This window comes from Bos javanicus, chromosome 11 (genome assembly GCF_032452875.1).
Source record: "Bos javanicus breed banteng chromosome 11, ARS-OSU_banteng_1.0, whole genome shotgun sequence".
NCBI classification, from domain to species: Eukaryota; Metazoa; Chordata; class Mammalia; order Artiodactyla; family Bovidae; genus Bos; species Bos javanicus.
Genome location: NC_083878.1, coordinates 3393732 through 3419310, shown reverse-complemented (window position 1 = coordinate 3419310; position 25579 = coordinate 3393732). Strand labels below are relative to the sequence as shown.

Below are 25579 nucleotides of genomic sequence, written 5' to 3'. Positions count from 1 at the left end.
AAGTATTAGTTATATTTTCTTCTTTAACCATTACCATCAAACAGTAGTATGTTTTAAAAGCATTAACTTGTAGCAATTAATTTTAAATTAAAAGATTTTATTTAAATGAAATTTCTTTCCTGTTAAGTGACAATCTGTTTTGTTTCCATCACAGCATTTATTCAGTCGGAGAGCATAATAGAAGTGCTGCGTTTTGATGATGGAGGGCTTCTACAGGTAATTTTATTTTAAGTTTGAAGAATTATTTAAGGCTCATTGTCAAGCCTTGAATAAAATCTGATTATTATTTTTCTTTTAAAATGTAACTGGTTCAAATGCAATATATATTATGAGCTTTATATGCAGACAGGTCAGTAGAGTCATGGGTAATAATACAAACCTTCTTAGCTGTGTGAATTATCTTTTAAATTAAATATTTGTAGGGGATGTTGGGAGGATAGGTGGCGAGTGTCAGATCAGGAGCACTGGAATTGCTGGTAAACTGTATTATAGAGTATGGAGCCAGTGAGGAAAACACATGAATTTGGATGTTGGACCGTAGATACTTATCTGGAAGAGAACTCCAAAGGGTGTATGTACTGTGGATTTACATTTATGTCATCCTTCCCGTAGCCATCCTAAGCCATGTCTTTAAATACATTGTGCATAAAATTAGAAGATGTAATCTGATAAAAAGCCTATCCTTCCTTTCAGATCTAGCTCACATATCACCATGAAGCCCATTTTAGTCTTCCCAGCTCAAAAATCAGTTCTAGGATTTCAGAGCTGAATGAGACAATAAATGACATTTTAACCACTCCTGATTCTCATGGCTGATTTTCACCTTTCTTCAAAACTTTTACCATATTTTGTGCTTATTCTATAGCATTACCACCTTCATCATAATAACATGTGTTTTCAGGTGTCATGTTATTTGGTAACATGACTGATAATTTTTTACTTTTTATATTCAAGGGAAACCAAGGTTTAAAAGATTTAGAAAGTTGCTCAAAATTTCGTGACTTTGCAGTAATGGGACTGGTATTGGAATTCTGTTCTTCTCACTTCGGGTGTGGTAGAAATACATTTGTGATTGTTCATATCTCTGTTACATGATGCTGCCAATCATGTGTTTGTTTTACTTAATTATAAACTAAATACATGACTTAAATATAGTTCTGAAAAAAACATTTCCTGAAGCTCATAATGAGGGCAGGAAAGTAAAAATTAAAGTTTGATTAAGGCAACAGAGAAATAATTCTGCTAGGAGCCTGGAGTAAGATTTCTATTTGTGTTGTGGTGTAAATTTAGGTTTTAGGCACTAAGCCAGACAAGCAAGAAAAAAGGTGATCGGTCATAAGGTTCTGTTTCTCTGACAGTGAAGCAGATCGGTGCTTTGGATGACAGCTGTTTCCCTGCTTCTAAGTTTTTAGATAAACTTACTGTACTTTTACCCAGGAGATGTTAAGAAACACATACCTCAGGCACTGGCTGCACTGTGCTTACAGAACATCTTTGTGTGGCTTTTTATATTTTAAAAGTGAATAAAACAAGATATATAATGATCTCTGGGTTTGTAAAGCCATCTCGTGAGAAAGTGATCTTAGTCTCTTTTTTCCAGTTCTTTAATCTCTTGCAGGGTAAGAACTTGGAGAACCTGTAGGAGTGACCATTTAAAATATCTCACTTCGGGTGATTTGTAGGATCTAGAGAGCAGGCAACTCAGTACTGAATTTCTGAAAACAGTTCTCCAAATGTAGTTATTTATTACTGATTAAAGGTGGATTTATGTCTTTTAGGAACTAGACATATGGGTTGCAAGTGGAAAATTCTGAAAGCTTGGCGTGTTTTGCTGGTGGTGGGAGTGGGGGGCTGTCAATCCATATCTAAAAGGACTCCGGTATGGAAGAGCTTGTCACCTGGGATGTCATTTGCTCATACTCTTTGGGTCTGCTGCTATGCTGGGACCAGAGCTTGGGGGTGACCTCAGAGTTCTATACCAAAGACAATTTTAGACTGCAGTGTTAAGGGCAGGTAGTACTAAAGTGGTAAACTCAGCCACGCTGAAACGGCATTGAGACTCCGGCAGAGTGCCTGATGTTGGGGTGCTATACAGAATGGATTATATATCTTCAACTAACAGAATATTAGACCCTTTGAATAGAAATGTGTAAGAATCATTCATTTTAATGTTGAAGGATGTTTCCTAGGAACAGCAGTTTTGATTTGACATAATGTCATTCTTTCTGGCAATAATTTGCCATTAAGTTCAGCTGTTTCTTAAACAGCTCCTGGTTTCTTGTGATTAGAACAACAGTATATACACGTAGTATTTCTATGGCAGAATACATATCAGGTTTCTCCAAATTAGATTAAAGCTAAAGTAAGGAGAGAGTCAAAGCAGCAGCTTTGTTTGACATGATTTAAAATTAGAATTTTGCCTGAGAGCATTCCCTCCCAGATTGTGGAATTTATATTTTTGTGTTTTGGCTCATAGTGATTTTTTAAGTCCTAGAAATTAATTGATGGTAAGTCAGTAAAAATTGTTCCAACTCATAAAAAATTTGCTAGAAAAATTGGACTTGATTTTCTTGTTTTCTAGAAATAAGGAAGACGAGGCTCATAAAAGTTAAATAATTTGCTCAGTGTTCAGCTGTTAGAGCAAGAATCTGGCATGTAGTACTTACGCAGCTTCCTGGTATCAGAGCTCTTTGCACAGCAGGACACGTGTGCAGCTCTTTCCAGTGCATTCCTTGTGTTAGCACTGGTGACACCAGGGTATGATTAGAAACCGTAGCCGTCCTCTCAGCCGTGTGTTCTGTAGGTGGTGCTTTGGCTGTTGTCATTCCTGGTTGACAGGGCTACTAAGCTTTGGTATATAGAACAAGGAAGCTGAATTCATTTCTTAGATGAGAACAAGATGAGCACAAATACTTGAGGATTTTTCCTCAGGATCTTGCTGAGAACCCCAGCTGACACATAACCATAAAAAAAAATCTGTTGAGGAGCAGTATGGAAAACATTATAGTAGAGAGCAAACTTTACAGCAAAATGCTACAAGTTTTATCTCTGAGATGAAGACTGGGTTAGAGATGCCCACTAAATACCACTGATACTCAACATCTCCTAGTTGTAGCCAGTAAGGCAAGAAAAATAATCAAAAACTTAAAAGGATTAGAAAGGAGGAAAGAAAATGTTATTCACCTCAGATTATGGTAAGTTTATGGAGGTAATCCAGAGTCTGGAGATAAGTTGTTAGATTCAGTAAGCACTTGAGCAAGTTTTCTGGTTAACAGTTGATATGTAAAACACAAGCGCATCTCTACATTTTATGTTGAACCATATGAATTAAACCACTTTTATGGATCAGAAAAGGCAACAGAGTCCAGCCCAACTCATACATATATGGATACTTGATTTGTGAATCACTGAAGAATGTTGGGGAACACTCAGTAAAGGGTGCTAGAACAAGTGATCATCTATATGGGAGAGACTTCCCACCGATAACAAAAATACTGTAACTATTTTGGAACTCTGGAGTCTTTTGAAGGCTTGTAACTTCAAGGGGAAGGCTTGAGGTAAGTTAAAGTAGAATATAGTCCGTAAATTAACATAGAATATAGTCCGTTTCAGCGTTTAGCATAAAAGCAGTTACCACCCTCCCCCACTGGCCCCGTGGCAGGCAGCTGTGCAGTGTTTGTCAAACAGCTTGCCCACAGCCTGCAGGAGCCTCGGTGGCCAGAAAAGGGCTCTGTCCTCCAAGTATTGGGGATCCCTGTCCTGACTGCTGCTTTTGATCTCAGAGGTTAGACAAAGAGGCAGGTGGCCATTGTTGTTGCAACTCCCCCACTGTTTAAAAGTTCCTCATCCTTAAGTGACCCAGAAGATTTTTAAAGGTCTAACAACCTTCAAAAGCTATTGCATAATTGGCAGAAATTAGAAAAATCATTTTGAATGTTCAGGGAAGGGCCTGGGTTCATAAAAGACCTGAGAAGACCTTAAGATCAGACCTCAGGCTTATCTTTGCATAGACACAGCCTGCAAAAATTATAAAACCAAAAGCAATAAACAGAAACAAGCAGGCGGCAAACTCTGGAAAAGGAGGAGAATCTCACATCCAGAGTCATTCCTCTGGATGTCAGAGGAATGTTATTAGATTCAGATACCCAGTTTTAAACAAAAATCACAGTGTGTTAAAAAAAAAAAAAAAACATGAAAAATGACTCAAACAAAAAAAATAATCAACAGAAACCGTCTCTGAAAAAGACCTGATAGCAGGTCTACTGTACAAATTTAAAGTAGATATACTTTAAAAACAGTCATTTTAAGGATGCTCAAAGAGCTAAAGGAAGATGTGGAGAAAATCAAGAAAACAACATATGAACAAAATGAAAATATCAATAGAAATATAGAAAGCCTTGTTCAGAAACACTGACATGACAGTAACTTTTGATACCAAAACACTTGAAGAGAAATTAGAATCCACCTAAGAAGCACAAGTACCCCTAGAAGGGCACAAGCCAAGAGCAATCAGATTTTTCTCATAATAATGCTGACTTTTCTTTAATCATTCATCTTTTTGTTCCTCAGGATCCAGAATTTCCATAGTCTTATCTTCCAGTTTGATGATTCTTTATTCTGCTTGCTCAAATCTGCCTTTGAATCTCTCTAATGAAGTTTTCATTTCAGTCATTGTACAACATTTAAGTTTTGCGAGATGAGTAAGTTCGGGAGATTTAATGTACAATATGGCTGTAATTAATAATACTGTGTTATATGCTTGAAATTTGCTCGGCTAGTAGTTCTTAATCGTTCTCACAAAAGAAAATTTTATGAAGTGATCATTTCACAATGTATATGTATATTAAAACATCACATTGTATGCTTCAAATGTAAATAATTTTTATTTTCCAATTATACCTCAGTGAAGCTGGGGAAAATAGAAATCAAAAAGAAAATTGAGCTGAAAGTACAGTAACTGAAATGAAGAACTCTTGATTCTGAGGAACAGAAAGATGAAAGATTAAATAAAAGTCACTGGATCCTATGACCATCAAGTGGACCAACATATGCAGTGTCCTAAAAAATTAAAAGAGAGAACACTTGAAGATACAGTGGCTGAAAATGTCACAAATTCATGTGAATGTGAGCATCCAAGACGCTCAGTGGACTCCAAGTAAGGTGAACTCAGAGATGCACACCGGGACATGCTACATCAGACCTTTAAAAGACAAACCCTGAAAGCAACAAGAGAAAAGGGACTCATCGCGTGAAAAAGATCCTCAATAAGTTATTAAGAGATTTCTTATCACACACTTTGGAGACCCGAAGGCAGTGGGCCCCATATTCAAAGTGCTGTAAGGAAAAGACTATCAACCAAGAATCCTATTTCTGGCAAACCTGTTCTTCAGAAGTGAGGGAGAAATTAAGACATTTCCAGATAAATAAAAGCTGAGGAAGCTTATTACCATTAGACCTAACCCTTGCCCGAAATGCTGGAGAGAGTCCTGCAGGTAAAAATGAAGGAACACTAAACACGGTAAAGGCGTGAAGAAACGAAGATCACAGTAGAATTGAAACGTGGGCAGTTTACAAGCCGGTTTTATTGGAACAGTGGTTTCAAACTCCACATTTTGTTTTCTCCATTATTTAAGAGACTAATACATTAAAAAGAAACAAAACCTAATAGTCTAAAAGCAATGATTAGTGCCACTTTGGTTTGTAACTTCGCGTTTTGGTTTCTACATAAAGAATAATATACTTAAAATAATTATTTGGTTTTAGATACAAAGTATATAAAGAATAAATTTTGTGACACCAACAACTGAAAGAAGTAGGGATGGAGCTGGAAAGAAGTACACGTTGAGTGTGATTGAGTTAAAGCTGATAACAATTCAAATTAAAGTATTACAACTTTAGGATATTTGGTTAATCCACATGGTAACCACAAAGAAAATAGTATAGGAAATACACAAAAAGAATTTAAACATTTCACTTCCAAAAAGTCACCTGAGACAAAAGATGACAGGATTAAAAGAAATGAAGAATGAAAATAGTATAGGGCATTGTAGAAAACAAATAGCAAAATGACAGAATTGAATCGACTATTGAAGCTAAGCTGGTGTTAATTCAGACAAGTCTGTTGTAAATTTAACATACAAATTACAATCTCCACTTAGGGTAATACTAAGAAAATAACGTAAAATATGTGTAAAAGGAGATGAGTGGCCAGCTTCAGCACAAGCTGAACAATTAAGCTTAGACAATTAAGCTAAAAGAAGTCAGTTTTAGGCATACAGAGTCTTACCAAGGATATGTTGGAAATTCCCTGGCAGTCCAGTGGTTAAGACTCTGCACTTCTACTGCAAGGATGCCTGGTCAAGGAACCAAGACCCTACAACCTGGCACAGCCAGAAAAATGAAGTCTCTGAATGTTGCCAAATGCCCCTGGAAGACAAAAATTGTCCCCAGTTGAGAACCACTAGGTTAAGGGATAAACATATTTTTTTTATGATAAGCGAATTTAATAGTATTTGAAAACATAGCACATATATATGTTTGCAGAGTCTTTTCCATTTGTTTGGAAGAATTTCCTCTCTATATCCCTGTGGGATGCTCTCAGAGAGAGAGACAGTGCTCAGACTCCTCTGGAATGTGGGGCCTAACAGTGAGGTAGGCTGAGATCGGAGCCCTTAAATGCTGTGGAAGAGTGGAATCTGAATTGTGGGCAGGAAGGAGTCTGTGCTTATTTTTGTAGACAGACACAGTGAAAGATCATTTGCAGTATGTCAGGCGGCACCAACTTCATGTGTTTGTGATTCAGTGACGTTTACTTTGCAGTATTGTAAGTATGTCTTCTGTTTGATAGACGATACAGAAATACATGGCACAGGCATTTTCTTGGGCCCTGAGTACTCCTGACAGACCCTTATCTCTGAGCATGAAGCTCAGAGGTTTCTGCTAATCACATGGTAAAATAGGAAATCTGAGTTTCTTGTGGGGATTGCTTCACAGTTTAGAGAGCTAGCCATCTTTTTCATATGATCACTGGCCATTCATTTTTCTTTAAGTGAATTGCCTCTTGCTCTTTGCTTACGTTTCAGTTACAGTTTTCTTTCCCCCAGTTTCTTTATTTTTATTTCTTTTTGCTGTTATAAAAATACTTGCACACGGTACCAGGATCTTTTCATTGTTGCTAATATAACATTTATTTGCTTGATTTTTCTCTCCTTTTTTGGGGAGAGAAGGTGGAGGTATTTACCCTGTTTATTTTTGCTCATTCTTCAGCTTTCAAGATTTTCTGCATCGTTTTGTATTAGGTATTTACAGTTCACAGTTGGACTTTGCTTTTTTGACATGATCCTTTTGTTTTTCTTAATAGAGAAGTTTATCTCATTTAATCATACTATATATGTGTTTAGTCCATCTAATTTTTATACTTGCCTTTTTATCTCTTGATTTAGAGGCTTAATTTTGGTATGTATTTAAGATATTTATAAACCTTTATTTCTTAAGTTACTTCACACACACAGTAGTGTCTATTATGATTTTCCCTTTTCTCTCAATATTTAGAGTTTTATTATTGGCATGTGCTAAGATCTCTATTCTTGTTTATTATAGTTAAATGATTTTTCTGTTTTGTGGCTTATACTTTTAAAAACAATGTTTACTTTTGGCTTTGCGAACCTTATTTCCACAGTTCCTTTACTGTATCTGCTTATCTTTCACAAGACAGCTTCCTTATTTGCAATTCTTGATGAGTAATCTTCTTGGCCAGATTTTCTTCATGAAGATATTTTTTTCCCCTTTAGAAAGTATGCATGGATGATACTTAAGTCTCCTTTCTGTCGACTCCAAATGGGGGCCACAGACCTGGAATTCTTCGGTTGTACTTTTTAATTGAAGTAAAAGTGACATATAGTAAACTGTTTAAAGTGTACAGTTTGGAAAGTTTAACTATACCCCTGTGAAAGCATTACTACAGTCACGATAATAAATACATGTATCGATGGCCCCCAGAGCTTACTTGTGACCCTTGGTAATCACTTCACCCTCACTCTCCATCTCTAGGCAACTACTCATTTGCTCTCTGATACTATCAGTTTATATTTTAAATCATTTTATATAAACAGAATCATACAGAATGTACTTTTGGGGAATTTGACTCAGCATAATTAAGAGTCATGAGTGTTGCATATATAATAGTTTATGCTTTTTTTTCCCATTCAAATGTTATTTTCTATTCTTTGAAAATAAAAATATTTTTCCAAGATCATAAAGAAATATTTAATAGAAAAAAAGAAAGGTTTCCAGTCTTTGCGTTTACTCTTTATTGCTGAGTGGTATTCCATCGTTCATACCACAATCCATGTGTCAGTTCATCTGTTGATGGAAATTTGGATTGTTCCAGTATTGGACCTACCATGAATAAAGATGCTATAAAAATTCTTGTATTTGTACATATGCTTTTGTTTCTATTGGGCAATTATCTAGGAGTGGAGTGGATTGGTCACATTTGTAGGTGTTTTAAGTTTAACTTTAGAAATTACCAAGCCTCTTCTATAATGATGATTCTGTTTTACATTCCCACCAGCAGTGTATTAAAAGTCTATTATTGCACGTTCTTGCCAACCCTTAGTATGGACCGTCTTTTCCGTCTTGGACATTATTGTAGGTCACCATGCCTTGATAACTGATGCTGAGCATCATCTCATGTGCTTCACTGACGTTTGTAGAATTGCCCATTTAAAAATGTTGAGTGGTTTTCTTATTATTCAGCTTCATAAGTTTGCCATATGTTCAGGATACAAGTCCTTCATCAAATAGGTGGTTTGCAAATATTTTCTCTTCAGTATGTGGATTGCCTTTTCATTTTTGTAACAATGTCTTTTAGTGAGCATATTTTCAAAAATTCACTGAAGTCAATGTGTATTTTTTTTTTTTCAATGACTAGTGTTGTTTTTTTTGTACTGTTCGGAAAATCTTTGTCTATTAGAATGTGGCAAAGATAATCTCCTGTGTTTTTCTGTTGAAGCTTTATAATTTTATGCTTAGAACTGTGATTTATCTAAAATTAATCTGATTGCATGGTCTGATACAAGGATAGTGAAAAGTGAAAGTCATGTCCAACTCTTTGTGACCCCATGGATTGTAATCTTAACAGGCTCCTCTGTCCAGGGAATTCTCCAGGCAAGAAGACTGGATTGGGTTGCCATTTCCTTCTCTAGGGGATCTTCCCAACCCAGGGATCAAACCCAGGTCTCCTTCAGCTGCAGGCAAATTCTTTACCATCTGAGCCAAAAAGGCTAAAAAGCTCATTTTCTTCCACACAGCTTTGTCCAGTTGTTCCAGCACCATTTGTTGAAAAGATGTATGTTTCTCTGTTGAATTACCTTGATGCCTTTGTTGAAAATCAAGTTGACCATAAATGTGTGAGTTCACTTTTGACCCTTCTCCAGTTCCATTTATCTGTTTGTCTTTCTGCCATTGCCACACTGGTTTGATTACTGTAGCTTTTTTTATTTTGGTAGTAAAATATACATAACATAAAATTACAGTTTTAACCATATTTAGATGTGTATTTCAGTGTTGTTAAGTACGTATATGTTTGTTTCTGCATCACCACCATCTAGCTCCAGAACTTTCTTATTCATTCTACACTGAAACTGTGCCCATTAAATGATTCCCCCTTCCCTTTACTGCAGCCCCTGGCAACCAACATTCCACTGTCTGTCTCTGACTTTGATTGCTCTGAGGATCTCATGTAAATGGAATCATGTAGTTTTTGTCCTGGCTTATTTCATGTAGCCTAAGTGTCAACTTAGTCTTCAGGGCTCATACAGGTAGTAGTGTGTATCAGAATTTCCTTCCTTTTCAAGGCTGAACAGTATTCTTTTGTATGTGTAAGCCACACTTTTTTTTTTTTTCATTTATCCGTCAATAGACACATGAGTTGCTTCCATGCGTTGCAGTTGTGAATAATGCTGCTGACCATGGGTGTCTAAACACCTGCTCAGTCCCTGCTCTGTGTTTTTCAGTTCTTTTGGGTATACACCTAGAATTGTGATTGCTGGCTCTTCTAATCCATTTCCGACATTATAGCCAGAGTAATGTCTTTAGCACTCAGGTCGTCTGGACCATGTCTGTAACTGTCTCCTACAGCTTCAGACCCCTTGTACTGCATTTAGAGAACAGCACAACCAGACTTCTTAGCAGGGCACAACGTAACAGGGTGCTGCCTTGCCTGCAGCCTCATTGCTGCTGCTCTCCCTCCTCTCTCTAGGCTCCAGCCAGATGAATCTGCCATCTTTCTTGAGCACCCATGCTCTTCCCTGTACCAGGACCCTTGCAGGAGCTGTTTTCTCCACTGCCACACACTGCCACTGCTCTTCAGTATAAATGTTATCTCTTCAGACAGGGCTTCCCTTGTGACATATTTAAGCATGTTACCTATTATTTTCGTTCATAGTGTCTTTCCAATTTCATAGCAACTTTCTGAAGTCCTTGATTCAGTGTACAAATATGTATTTGTTTAGTTTTAAAATGACTGACTCCCCCATACCTCAAGCTCCATGGTGGCAGGAACCATACTACACCAGTCCCTAAACACAGCCGGGAAGCAGTGAACAGTGAGAGACACACGCAGCCTCACAGGGGACTCTTCTCATAGGACGCACTGGTTTGGCAAACTTCTAAAAATTAAATACCGGTACTTTGTATTATTTCCATGTCTGTTTAAAATTTAATCCAAATTGTTCTCTCATTTGAATAATAATGGTGTGACAGTTCATTTCACATGATTTAGGGATCAGATGTAACCTGAAAGTGAGTATAAAATCAAAGTTGAAGCTGTAATAAAATATGTGGATATTCTGTATGTCTATAGTATAAACATTTGGTTTCTGTGTTTTCACCATCATTTTCTTCCTTCACAGACTGAGACAACACTTGGACTCAGTTCATACCAACAGAAAAGGTAAGGAAGTAATATACATGTATTTCTTTTCCTCTTTTTTAAGATTTATTTTTAATTGGATGATAACTGCTTTTTAAAAATATAAAGTTTCATATATTCACTAAGATACTGACATACTTTTAGTTCTTTCTGGGAGGATTCCTGCTGTCCTTTTCTCTCATACTTGTTTGGTGAAGAGTGAAAAGCAGATTATAAATCACATCATATCATGTATTTCAAGTATTGCATATGTAAAACCAGGTTTAAATCTGAGCTTGCATGTCATCACATACAGAGTGGTTTACTTGTAGCTGAAACACCCCTCGTTTGGAAGAGGCTCAGCTTTACAGCTCCCTAATGACGTCTCCTGTGGTCCAGCCACTTTTTATGGTCTTCGCTTCTGTCTTCAGTTATCATCAAGGGTCTGCCTGCAGCCGCCTAGAGGAGGAGGTTATCCTGTAGTGAGAGAGAGTTCTCATCTCAGAAGACCCTAACTGGTTGTCTTGTTGAGCCCCCTTGTTTGATACATGAGGACTCTTAAGAGTCTTAGAACCAAGGGATGTGCTAACCAAGGTTAGACTGGCAGAGTTTCAGATAGAATTCCTTATCTTCTGATTACTAGCCCTGTATTGCATTCTCTTTGATGTTCTTAAAACGGAATCCTTCAGCATTCACTATTTTCTCTTTTAGCTGGAAGAGAAATATAGTGTTAGTTAAGAATTAGAGGAGGAAGTGCTTTGAAAGAGGAGCAGAGGAGCCAGGGAAGGCAAGTTGTCACAAGGGAGTTTATACTGTAGGGAAGTGGGGTGAGCATCTACACAGTCGGCTTTTAGTCTGCTCTGTGCTGGGGCTGAGGATACACTCCCTTCCTTGACACATCTTGAAGGACAGTGGAGACACCACTTCTGATGAGCTTATGAAGCACAGGTATGGATGAAATGACAAAATGCATACACTTTGTGAAAGAAGGCAGCTTACTTGAAGAGTATATTATAATCAGATGATAGAAGCCTAAGACACATTTGTGTGCCTCACGTGGCATCTTACTCTCATCATCAAATCAGTCCACAAGGCCCAGGTCACAGCTGAGGTGAAGTTAGCTTAAGACTGCAGCTTCTGGTCGCCACTCCTGGGGTGCTGCCTCCCCCAGGTTCTCCTTGGGGGAACCCCCCAGTTTCCACTTGGCAGAGAGATTGCTGAGATGAACACTGTGTCTTTTGACCTCCTGTAGTCATTTCTGTGGCTTTCCTGATGGTTCAGTAGTAAAGAATCCACCTGCCAATGCAAGAGACGTGGGTTTGATCCCTGGGCAATAAGATACCTGGGTGGTAAGATCCCCTGGAGGAGGATCCCACCCCATTATTCTTGTCTGGAAAGTCCCATGGACAGAGGAGCCTGGGATCACAAAGAGTCGGACACGATTTAGCGATTACATAGCAGCAGTCGTTTCTGCGCTGATCTCTCTCTTTTTGTGTCCCAGCTGTATAGCCCATGTGCTGCTTGGTGACTTTCTAGTAAGCCGAGAGCTTCAGCCCCATCCTTCCTTGTATCGCCTCTGCGTGATGTCCTGAGTGAAAACCCTCAGTGTGGAAGTGAAACGGAACCCCTGCTCCAGGGAAATTTATCACATGAAAAGCTTAGTCCCCTTTCCCGCTTTCATCTGCTTCATCCCCAAGGACTTGCAGGATCTTCTGCAAAGACATGAGCTCTGCTTGCTTGATCTCAGGATCATGGGAAGTAGAATTATGAAAGACAGAATTTTCCAACATACTTTTATTTATATTTTTCTCCTTCCTGACTCACCCTTTTGTTTTAATACAGTCATCAATTACTTGATAATGTTTTGTTTAAAGATGTGCTGACTGCATCATATAATGGCGGATAATGTGCCTGCAGTGTTCTGTCAGTGTTTGTTTCCGCCGAACACCAGAATGTTGTGATGAGTATCAGTAATGGTTTAATATTATTGACACGAGGCCACCTTTTATAATGCCTTCTCCTAGGGTTGTGGAGCCATGTGTTGGGAGATTAGAAATCAAGATCCTTGAGTTCTGTGTTCACCAGCTGTGTAGCCTTGAGAGAAACTACTAAAGTTCTGAGCACAACTTTCATTTCCAAATTGGGGAAGATCACTTCTTGGCCTGATATGTCTTATATGTGATGTAAGGTTATGCTTTATATAAGGTTGCTGTAAGGATCAAATGAGAAGACTTATTCGGCATCAGCAGTTGCAAACATGAAAACATTATATGAATGTAGGTTGTGGGTATTTGCTAACGTATTTGTACAGTCATTCAGCAAATATTTACTGGGATCTTTACATACACCAGGCATTATAGTAAGAATTGATATGGGTGAATTTAACTCAGATGACCATTATATCTACTACTGTGGGCCAGAATCCCTTAGAAGAAATGGAGTAGTCAACAAATAGTCAACAAGAGAGTCTGAAATGCAGTCCTTGAATGCAGTCTCAAAAATGACAAAATGATCTCCGTTCGTTTCCAAGGCAAACCATTTAATATCACAGTAATCCAAGTCTGTGCCCCGACCAGTAATGCTGAAGAAGCTGAACGGTTCTATGAAGACCTACAAGACCTTATAGAACTAACACCCAAAAAAGATGTCCTTTTCATTAGAGGGGACTGGAATGCAAAAGGTATACCTGTGGCGGATTCATTTCGATATTTGGCAAAACTAATACAATATTGTAAAGTTTAAAAAAAAAAAAAAACCTGGGGTAACAGGCAAGTTTGGCCTTGGAGTACAGAATGAAGCGGGGCAAAGGCTAATAGAGTTTTGCTGAGAGAACGCACTGGTCATAGCAAACACCCTGTTCCAACAACACAAGAGAAGACTGTACACATGGACATCACCAGATGGTCAACATGAAAATCAGATTGATTGTATTCTTTGCAGCCAAAGATAGAGACGCTCTATTCAGTCAGCAAAAACAAGACCGGGAGCTGACTGTGGCTCAGATCATGAACTCCTTACTGCCAAATTCAGAATTAAATAGAAGAAACTGGGGGAAACCACTAGACCATTCAGGTATGACTTACATCAAATCCCTTACGATTATACAGCAGTAGTGATTCAAGGGATTAGATCTGATAGAGTGCCTGAAGAACTATGGACGGAGGTTTGTAACACTGTACAGGAGGCAGTGATCAAGATCGTCCCCAAGAAAAAGAAATGCAAAAAGTCAAATTGGTTGTCTGAGGAGGCTTTACAAATAGCTGAGAAAAGAAGAGAAGCGAAAAGGAAAGATATAAGCATCTGAATGCAGAGTTCCAAAGAATAGTAAGGAGAGATAAGAAAGCCTTCCTCACTGATCAATGCAAAGAGATAGAGGAAAACAATAGAATGGGAAAGACTAGAGATCGCTTCAAGAAAATTAGAGATACCAAGAGAACATTTCATGCAAAGACGGGGTCAGTAAAGGACAGAAATGGTATGGACCTAACAGAGCAGAAGATATCAAGAAGAGGTAGTGAGAATACACAGAACTATACAAAAAAAGATCTTCATGACCCAGATAATCACGATGGTGTGATCACTCACCTAGAGCCAGACATCCTGGAATGCAAAGTAAAGTGGGCCTTAGGAAACATCACTATGAACAAAGCTAGTGGAGGTGATGGAATTCCAGTTCAGCTATTTCAAATCGTAAAAGATGATGCTGTGAAAGTGTTGCACTCAATATGCCAGCAAATTTGGAAAACTCAGCAGTGGCCACAGGTCTGGAAAAGGGTCAGTTTTCATCCCAATCCCAAAGAAAGGCAATGCCAAAGAATGCTCAGACTACTGCATAATTGCACTCATCTCACACGCTGGCAAAGTAATGCTCAAAATTCTCTAAGCCAGGCTTCAGCAATACGTGAACTGTGAACTTCCAGATGTTCAAGCTGGTTTTAGAAAAGGCAGAGGAACCAGAAATCATATTGCCAACATCCGTTGGATCATCGAAAAAGCAAGAGAGTTTCAGAAAAACATCTATGTGGATCACAACAAACTGTGGAAAGTTCTTAAAGACGTGAGAATACCAGACCACCTGACCTGCCTCCTGAGAAATCTATATGCAGGTCAAGAAGCAACAGTTAGAACTGGACATGCAACAACAGACTGGTTCCAAATCAAGAAAGGAGTACGTTAAGGCTGTATATTGTCACCCTGCTTATTTAACTTATTTGTGAGTACATCATGAGAAACACTGGGCTGGATGAAGCATAAGCTGAAATCAAGATTGCCAGGAGAAATGTCAGTAACCTCAGATATGCAGATGATGCCACACTTATGGCAGAAAGCAAAGAAGAACTAAAGAGCCTCTTGAAAGCGAAAGAGGAGAGTGAAAAAGGTGGCTTACAGCTCAACATTCAGAAAACGAAGATCATGGCATCCGGTCCCATCACTTCATGGCAAACAGGTGGTGAATCAATGGAAACAGTGACAGACTTTATGTTTTTGGGCTCCAGAATCACTGCAGATGGTGATTGAAGCCATGAAATTAAAAGATGCTTGCTCCTTAGAAGAAAAGTTATGACCAACTTAGCATATTAAAAAGCAGAGACATTACTTTACCACCAAAGGTCCATCTAGTCAAAGCTATGATTTTTCCAGTAGTCATGTATGGATTTGAGAGTTGGACCATAAAGAAAGCTGAGTACAGAAGAATTGATGCTTTTGAACTGTGGTGTTGGAGAAGACTCCTGAGAGTCCCTTGGACTGCAAGGAGATCCAACCAGTCCATCCTAAAGGAAATCAGTCCTGAATATGCACTGGAAGGACTGATGTGAAAGCTAAAACTCCAATACTTTGGCCACCTGATGTGAAGAACTGACTCATTTGAAAAGACCCTGATGCTGGAAAAGATTGAAGGCAGGAGCAGAAGGGGATGACAAAGGATGAGATGGTTGGATGGTATCACCAACTGAATGGACATGAGTTTGGGTAAACTCCAGGAGTTGGTGATGGACAGAGAGGCCTGGCGTGCTGCAGTCCATGGGGTCGCAAAGAGTCAGACATGACTGAGCGACTGAACTGAATTGTGCGTGTTTGCTAACACCCACAATTTTGTTGGTCATTCAGCAAATTTGTTCAGTCATTCAGCAAACATTTACTGGGATCTTTACATACACCAGGCATTATAGTAAGAATTGGTGATTCAGTCATTGTGTTTGTTGTCTGTTGCTTTGTAATAAATTACCTCCAAACCTAGAAGCTTAAAGCGGCAGTTATCTTTCTGTTTCTGAGTAAGAAACTTGAGAACAATTCTAGCTGAGTAGTTGGGGCTCTCACGAGGTCTCTCATGTGATTCCAGCCGAGACATGATTTGGAGTTGCAGGCATCTGAAGATGTAGGCCCAGTGGGTCCTCTCCAAGATGGCTCACTCACGAAACATTAGCAAAAGGCCCCAGTTCCTTGCTGGCTGTTGGCAAGAGACCTTCATTCTTTACCATGGGGACCTCTGTGCCATGTGTCACAGCAGCTGATGACGCTAGAGCAGGAGATCGAATAGAGAGCACAAGGAGAAAGCCATGGTGTCTTTTCTAATTGAGTCCTGGAAATCACACACAGCCACGTCCACCATGTTTTATTCATGGGAAGTTACCCCCAAGGAAAGTAGAATTAAGCCCCCACTACTTGAAGAGAGGCCTATCAGAGAATCTGTGATCATATTTTAAAACTAGCACAGAGCTAAATAGACCAGATAGTCAAGACTCCTGCCCTGGTAAAACCTGTCTGCTAATGGGGAAAACTGCAGGCCACCAAGTAAATGAACAAAATGTCAGCTCAAGAGAAGTCTGGGATAGACAAGACTCTATTACTTCTTCAGATTTGACCATAAGAAGGTCTCTCTGAAGTGGTAGTTCAGCTTACCTGGTGAAGTCTTAGGGCAGAGCGTTTCAGCAGGTGAACAGCTAGTGCAGGTGTCTGATGTTGGGCGCAGTGCTGATGTTATTATATTGTGTTGTTGTAACAGCTGGAATTGTTACTGTGTGCAGTTAGGTAGGAAGAGATACATATGTATATCTGTGTGTGTATGTATATATGCAGTGTCCACAAGAAGAACCAGAGTCTTCTGATCTTTTAAGTTTCCTGGTACCTGTAGGATAAAAGCCAAAAACACTGGACTAGGGAGTACTTTTCAAGTTTAGGATGGTTGGGGTTCTTTAATTGTATAGTTTGCTGTTCACTAATACTGAGTACAGCCATTTTGGTTGCCTGTGGTTAACCATCAGCATCTAGAAGGTTGTAGTCAGATCCAGAACTTGCTAATATCTGTTTTAAATTCTGTGAAAAAATTAATGTTCTCAAATTGTTTCTTAAGATTTCATTTGGGTATGTACTTAACATTTATTTTATAGCTCTGGAGCTTTTAGCTGTACATGAACTGACATATATGCAAAAAATAGTACTACTTTGCATACATCTTGAAGACTGTAGTAATTTGATGGTAGACTTAATCCCAACCATATCAGATATTACAGTAACTCTGAGAGGTTTCAACACTAATTGTCAGACTATATTAAGGAAAGATCTAAGCATATATTGTCTACAAGAAATGTACTGTAGTTTTCAGTTTATATTTAATTTTTTAACCATTTGTTTTGAAATAACTTTAGAAAATAAATGCAAAAATAGTACAAAGAATTGTGCTACTGACCTAGATTGATTCCCCTAGTAACATTTTACCACATTTGCTTGATCATCATCTCCCTCTCCACCACTTCTTTCCTTCTCTCTCTTTCCCTATCTCTATATATGTATATGTGTAATTATTTTTCTGAATTTTTTCAGACTCAGTTGTAGACATGATACTCTTTTACCCCTAAACACTTCAATGTATATTTCTTATAAATATGTACATTATGTTATAAATCACAGTAAAATCAGGAAATTAGCATTTACATATAGTAGTATTTAATCTACAGACCTTATTTTAATTTTTTCAGTTGGTCTGCTAATGACTTTTATTTTAAAAAGTAAAGAAATATTTATTAGAAGGGGCTAGAGTGAACTACCCTCCCCCCAAAATTTTGTTTGTTCAGTGAAGTCTCTCCTTCATTTCTGATTGATGGCTTTGCTGGATATTGTATTGTTGTTTGATAGTTATTTTCTTTCAATATTTTAAATATGTCATTCCACTGTCTCTCTGCCTACAAAATTTCTGTTGAGAAATCCACTTGTACAGTAGCTCCTCCTTACCTGTGGGACATACATTTCAGACACTGCTCTGTTACTGCAGGTGGTACCGAACACTGAATATACTCCACTTCTTCCTATACTGACACTAGGTCACACATACAGAAGGGTACAGGGACAAAGGGGAGTCATGTCTCAGGGCAGAGCCAGACACACGAAGTTGCCCCGTGTTCCTCAGAGAGGTGTGCAGTTTAAAACGTAAGTGTTCTTTGTTTCTGGAATTTTTCATTTAGTGTTTTCAGACCACGGTTGAACGCATGTAACTGAAACTGCAGAAAATGAAACCACAGATGGGGGTGCCTACTGTAGTCTATGTGGTGGGGTGTGCTCCTTGTGTGTGATGTGTCACTTCTGCTGCTTTCAAAATTCTCTCTTTGACTTCTGACAATTTAATAATAATGTGCCTTTTTAAGTTCAACCTATGTGGGGTTCTTTGGGCCTCAGAACCCTGGATGTCCTTTGATCTCCCCACAGCACTAGGGGAGCTCAATGTCTCCCTTGGGCTGACTCCGCCCCTAGAGAAACTGCGGTACAGGGGCCCTCTCAGTGCCGCGCTGCCGCAGCCTGGCGCTAAGGAAGCGATATGAGCAGACTACGCCTTTTCTCTTACCGTTCTAATACACTGGGGGCTTTGTTTGCTTTTGAGTTTTTCTTTCTTTTCTCCTCTGTGGTCCAGGGATGTTCTCTGGGCTCCATACTAGAAGTAAGCAATCAGACTCCAGAGGTGCAGAGCCCTGGAATCTGCATTTCTACAAGCATCCTAGATGATTAAGATGTAGGTAGACCACAAATCATTCGTTAAGAAATACTGGGCCAAAGAGTACCTTTGGTTTAGGTAGTAATTACCCCTAGGAAAACATTTTAAATTTCATAGTTCATGCACATTCCCAAAGCTCTCAGAAGGTACTGTATGCTTTATTTGGGAAGGTCTTGTATGCTAATAATCACTGATGGTGTGAGCACTCACCTAGAGCCAGACATCCTGGAATGTGAAGTCAAGTGGGCCTTAGAAAGCATCACTATGAACAAAGCTAGTGGAGGTGATGGAATTCCAGTTGAACTATTTCAAATCCTGGAAGATGATACTGTGAAAGTACTGCACTCAATATGCCAGCAAATTTGGAAGACTCAGCAGTGGCCACAGGACTAGAAAAGGTCAGTTTTCATTCCAGTCCCAAAGAAAGGCAATGCCAAAGAATGCTCAAACTACTACACAATTACACTCATCTCACATGCTGGCAAAGTAATCCTCAAAATTCTCTAAGCCAGGCTTCAACAATACGTGAACCATGAACTTCCAGATGTTCAAGCTGGATTTAGAAAAGGCAGAGGAACCAGAGATCAAATTGCCAACATCCGCTGGATCATGGAAAAAGCAAGAGAGTTCCAGAAAAACATCTATTTCTGCTTTATTGACTATGCCAAAGCCTTTGACTGTGTGGATCACAATAAACTGTGGAAAATTCTGAAAGAGATGGGAATACCAGACCACCTGACCTGCCTCTTGAGAAATCTGTATGCAGGTCAGGAAGCAACAGTTAAAACTGGACATGAAACAACAGACTGGATCCAAATAGGAAAAGGAGTACGTCAGGGCTGTATATTGCCACCCTGCTTATTTAACTTATATGCAGAATACATCATGAGAAATGCTGGGCTGGAGGAAGCACAAGCTGGAATCAAGATTGCCGGGAGAAATATCAATAACCTCAGATATGCAGATGACACCACCCTTATGTCAAAAAGTGAAGAACTAAAGAGCCTCTTGATGAAAGTGAAAGAGAAGAGTGAAAAAGTTGGCTTAAAGCTCAACATTCAGAAAACTAAGATCATGGCATCTGGTCCCATCTCTTCATGGCAAATAGATGGGGAAACAGTAGAAACAATGTCAGACTTTATTCTTCTGGGCTCCAAAATCACTGCAGATGGTGATTGTAGCCATAAAATTAAAAGATGCTTACTCCTTGAAAGGAAAGTTATGACCAACCTAGACAGCATATTACTTTGCCAACAAAGGTCTGTCTAGTCAAGGCTATGGTTTTTCCAGTGGTCATGTATGGATGTGAGAGGTGGACTATAAAGAAAGCTGAGTACAGAAGAATTGATGGTTTTGAACTGTGGTGTTGGAGAAGACTCTTGAGAGTCCCTTGGACTGCAAGGAGATCCAACCAGTCCATCCTAAAGGATATCAGTCCTGGGTGTTCATTGGAAGGACTGATGTGGAAGCTGAAACTCCAATACTTTGGCCACCTGATACGAAGAGTTGACTCATGTGAAAAGACTCTGATGCTGGGAAAGATTGAAGGCAGGAGCAGAAGGGGATGACAGAGCATGAGATGATTGGATGGCATCACCACCTCAATGGACACGGGTTTGGGTGGACTCTGGGAGTTGGCGATGGACAGGGAGGCCTGGTGTGCTGCAGTCCATGGGGTCGCAAAGAGTCAGACATGACTGAGCGATGCTTAACTTTGACCTTGATAGTTCACCAAGAAACATAGATTTCTTGTATCTCTCCAGTTGTTCTCTCACTTGAAATCAGAAAATAGTCCTTATTCATCTCCTTATCTCGAAATAAGCAGTTAATATTTTCATGAAAATAAAAATTATATTCAGGCTTCTAAAACAAATGCAATCACTGCGGAAAATATAAGATCATGTATTACTTTTTTAATGTCTCAGATTCTGTTTCTTTGGAAGTGACAAAGGACACCGTTTTTCATACTGCTTCTCCAGTTTATTTTTCACCCTTATGGATTCATAGACATTTGCTTTTTAAAGCACTCAACAGTGTCATGGCCATTCTAAATAAACAGTAGCGACCATTTCGATCAGCTGTGGGTACACAACAGCTATGTTGTTGGATTTTTGGTTTTGTTAAAATAAGTTTATATGCCTGTGACAATTTGTGTTGTACCTACTCAACTGTTAAATTCTTCCTTAGATACAGATCTGCTGTTGTCTTGAAAATACACATTTATTTATGAGGTAATCGTCTTTTATATATTGTTCCCTCTATCTCATATTCTGGGAGCATCCTGTAAATGTCACAGTAACAATTGCTGGACACCACCTCTTTGGAACATTTTATGGCAGGTCTTAGCCCCCTTGAGGCATAACAAAGGAAAACAAGGTCTGAGGATTTAAAAGGAAGAAACAGAATTGTTGTTACTTGCAGGTGATATGTCTATAGAGATATCCAAGATAGCAGTCATCTTAGCAACACCACATACAATAGCAGGGGAAGGTCTAAGAGAATTTGTAGATTGTTAGAATTGACTCAACAAAATGACTAGATTTACGATCATTTCCTTCAATCAGTAACTTTTTAGTATAAAGCAGTAACCATGTGATCTATTAATATCTGTGTATTTGACATATCCATCTAGATAAGTGTAAATGTCTGAAACAATACTCCTGAATCCCTACCCACTACCCTTCCCTGCTTCCAGCCCACTCTCTCCTGTCATGGCGGAGGATCCAGTTTCTCGGGCCAGAATCTTAAGTCATCCTGATGCCTGTCTCCTTTCCCTTACTCTCCACAGTCAGTCCCTCAGCATGATGTCTGTAGCTTCCACCACCTTCTCTTGCCATCACCCTGGGCCGCGGTGACCATCCCCTCCTCTCTGAACAACTATAGGGCTTCCCTCTTGGGCTCCTGCAGTCTTCTTCACACAGCAGCAGGAATTGACCTTTTAAATGTGTTAGTTTAAAGGTCATGTTACTTCTTGCTTCAAACACATAGAGGCTTATTGTTACACTGAGAAGAGAATCCAAACTCCTACAATGAGACCTGGCCTCTGTACCTCTCTCATCTCAGTTCTGGTCTCTTCCCCCTGCTTCCAGCACTCCAGCCAATTCAGCCTCCCTGTTCCTCAGCATGCCAAGGACATGCCTGCTTTCTTCTTCCGATCTTCACCTCTCCGGTCTCAACTGCAGTGTCCCTCCTCAGAGAGACCGTCTCTGTTTCCTGCTGTGTTTGATCTGTCTTTATATGTTGGACATCATCACGTGATAGGTTCCACGTTTGTTTTTCCTACTGGGATGTTCGTGCCATGAGAACAGGCTCTGTGCCGTGTTCCCATAGCCCCAGCCACTGGACAGCCCCTGACATTCAGGCTATTTGTGTCAAGTGAATGGGATGTGCACTTTTCTGCCCCCCTTCCCTGACCACTTCAGACATTTCCACTTGCAGTTCTCAGTTCTGTGAGAGAAAAAAAAAAAATGTCTTAATCTCCTTTGTATCTCTAGCTTCTAACACAGTGTTAATATATATAAATTAATGACTTATACATAGTTATTTTTACATTGCACTTTTTTCTTGATTGGATGGAGGTTTAGGTAAGTTTGAGGTTCTTACTGTTAAAACTGGTGAACTGATCAGCATCATTATTTTAAAGGAGCAGAAGAGTATTCTTATAGTATGTTTTTTAAGAAGAGCAGAAATCAGCAGGGAGTAGATTCTGTACCTCTGGCTATAACGTGGCAGCTGTCTTGTGAGGAATTGTCTTTCGTTGTCCCAGGGTCTTTAGTTTTGCGCTCTAGTAAAGTATAATCTTACACTTGGCCTTTCCCTTCTTGTGTTTGTCATCTTTAATGCTCAACACATGTAGAAGATTATCAAGCAGCACAGAGGAATGGTCTTAATTGGTGAGACCGAAAACACCTTTAACCTTATTTCTTTAAGCTCAATTATTCCACTACTTAAAATATTTACTCTATATTGAATTAAAGCTAGATTTTCTACATTTTCTGTATGTTCTTGTTAATTTATAATGTATTTCCTAAATGAAATTTCTCTATCATTTGAAGCTTGTGCTCTTCTGAATTATGGAGGTAATGAAATAAAATAGTCTCACAAAAATAAGTTTTGCCCTTCCATCATTTCTTAAAATGCAACAGAAAGATAATCTACTATTTAGAAACTTTAGTGGCCAACTTCCTCACTTTCTTAGTTTCTAAACAGATGACTTTAGGTACGTGGATCACCCCCACCAAAGTCATTTTTACTTTGCATCAGTATTTGGTTGTGATAATGTCTAGTAGGTTTGCTAGTCAGGGATCTGTTTTAGTGAGAAGTTCTAATATCAAGTGAAATAGTTAGAAATGATACTCAGATATTTAGGCCAAGACGTCATAGATCAGTATGTCCTGAACTCTCAGATTAAAGATATTTCAGTTCCTGGAAACTTCTATCCCCAAATTGATTTTTGTTTAGTTCTTTGCCACTTTAGTTAAAATGGGATCGCAGGGTTTTTTCTATATATATTGCCTCTGGGTACAGTTACTTGTGCACTTTAGTTAAAATGGGATCCAGGTACAGTTAGTTGTGTTAACTATTGTTCATTGTACCTCTGTCAGAAAATCCAAATGAACATGTAAGGTATATAGTTATCAGTTACATCAGCCAAATAAATTTCAGCAGTCTACTGGAGTATTTTCTGTTTCCATGTACCTTTGAATAGGAAAAATACTTGTTTTTTTTCTTTTTTAAAAACATGCATTTATTGATTTATTCTAATATAAAAAGTAACACATATTTCTAATACATTAGACTCCATTTTTCTAGATACTCTCTCATGAAAAAAACTCAAGTGTCTGGCTTTGGTTTAGGGAAATACATAGTTTGAAAAATTGCTTCTTAACACTGTTTTCTTTTTACTTACAGTATATCTTTGTACCGGGGTAATTGCAGACCTATACGGTTTGAGCCACCAATGCTGGATTTCCATGAACAGTAAGTTCAGAGTTGTTTTTTTTAACCACAGTTTTCCATTAAACCATTATATGTATTTTATGCATGCATGTGTCTTGGCTTTTGCCTGTGGTATCTTGAATGAGAAAGTTACATGTTCAAGTCATCAGGAAAGTAAATAACCTTGAATACAGTTTGAACATGGGAAGTAAGTATCTATTATGAGTCTAGCGTATACTCTTTTAACTTTTGAAGTTCAAAAAATATTTACAGTTTGGAGTGTCTGGTTCAGAGGATCCTATCTTTAGAAGCAACATTAAACTTAGGGTTACCTTTCTGATTAGCACTTAATTTCCATCTTTATTATTTAACATTTTTTCCTTGTGGATATAGAAGAGTATATTAGTTTGTTTGATACATGTACTTGTAAGGTACAAACTTTTATATGTCATCAAATAAATAATATTATCAACCCAGTAAGCCAAACAAAAGCAGATCCTATAGGAAGCTGTGGTTCAACCGCAGAATTACTTCCTCAAACCTTGTTTCTGCTTACCTTCTACCTCTGGGTCTTGGGTTTTGCACATCTCAGGTACCCTGAGGGGAAGACAAGTCTTCAACCTATATTTGGTTCCAGCTCAATTTAGCAGTTAGGAAAAGAGAACATCTTAAATGATATAACTACTAGAGTAATGCTACTCTGATAAGTAAACAGAAGAAGATGATTTTTTTAACTTAATTTTTTTTGTTTGCCTTTCTTTTTTTATAATTTTTATTAGAGTAAGATTGATTTACAATGTTGTGTTAGTTTCAAGTGTACAGCAAAGTGAATCAGTTACACATGTACATATATCCATTCTTTTTTAGATTCTTTGCTCTTTTAGGCCACTACAGGGTATCGAGTAGAGTTCCCTGTGCTATACAGTTCAGTTCAGTCGTTCAGTCATGTCCGACTCTTTGCGACCCATGAATTGCAGCACGCCAGGCCTCCCTGTCCATCACCAACTTCCGGAGTCCACCCAAACCCATGTCCATTGAGTTGGTGATGCCATCCAACTATCTCATGCTCTGTCATCCCCTTCTGCTCCTGCCTTCAGTCTTTCCCAGCATCAGAGTCTTTTCACATGAGTCAACTCTTCGTATCAGGTGGCCAAAGTATTGGAGTTTCAGCTTCCACATCAGTCCTTCCAATGAACACCCAGGACTGATATCCTTTAGGATGGACTGGTTGGATCTCCTTGCAGTCCAAGGGACTCTCAAGAGTCTTCTCCAACACCACAGTTCAAAAGCATCTTCTTCGGTGCTCAGCTTTCTTTATAGTCCACCTCTCACATCCATACATGACCACTGGAAAAACCATAGCCTTGACTAGACAGACCTTTGTTGGCAAAGTAATATGCTGTCTAGGTTGGTCATAATTTTCCTTTCAAGGAGTAAGCATCTTTTAATTTTATGGCTACAATCACCATCTGCAGTGATTTTGGAGCCCAGAAGAATAAAGTCTGACATTGTTTCTACTGTTTCCCCATCTATTTGCCATGAAGAGATGGGACCAGATGCCATGATCTTAGTTTTCTGAATGTTGAGCTTTAAGCCAACTTTTTCACTCTTCTCTTTCACTTTCATCAAGAGGCTCTTTAGTTCTTCACTTTTTGACATAAGGGTGGTGTCATCTGCATATCTGAGGTTATTGATATTTCTCCCAGCAATCTTGATTCCAGCTTGTGCTTCCTCCAGCCCAGCAT

At 38.8% G+C, this 25579-nt stretch overlaps 1 protein-coding gene across 3 annotated transcripts in view; it reads left to right on the top strand.

The window, feature by feature from the left end:
* TMEM131 (transmembrane protein 131) overlaps nucleotides 1–25579 on the top strand; it is a 186679-nt gene that overhangs the window by 57798 nt on the left and 103302 nt on the right. For 2 of the 3 annotated variants that reach the window (XM_061431586.1, XM_061431584.1), the window contains exons 2-5: nucleotides 155–216; nucleotides 9312–9410; nucleotides 10914–10954; nucleotides 23808–23876. In XM_061431586.1, the coding sequence (XP_061287570.1) occupies nucleotides 155–216; nucleotides 9312–9410; nucleotides 10914–10954; nucleotides 23808–23876 (271 nt within the window). The remainder of the gene's footprint in view (nucleotides 1–154; nucleotides 217–9311; nucleotides 9411–10913; nucleotides 10955–23807; nucleotides 23877–25579) is intronic. The other variant, XM_061431587.1, reaches the window with a different exon arrangement.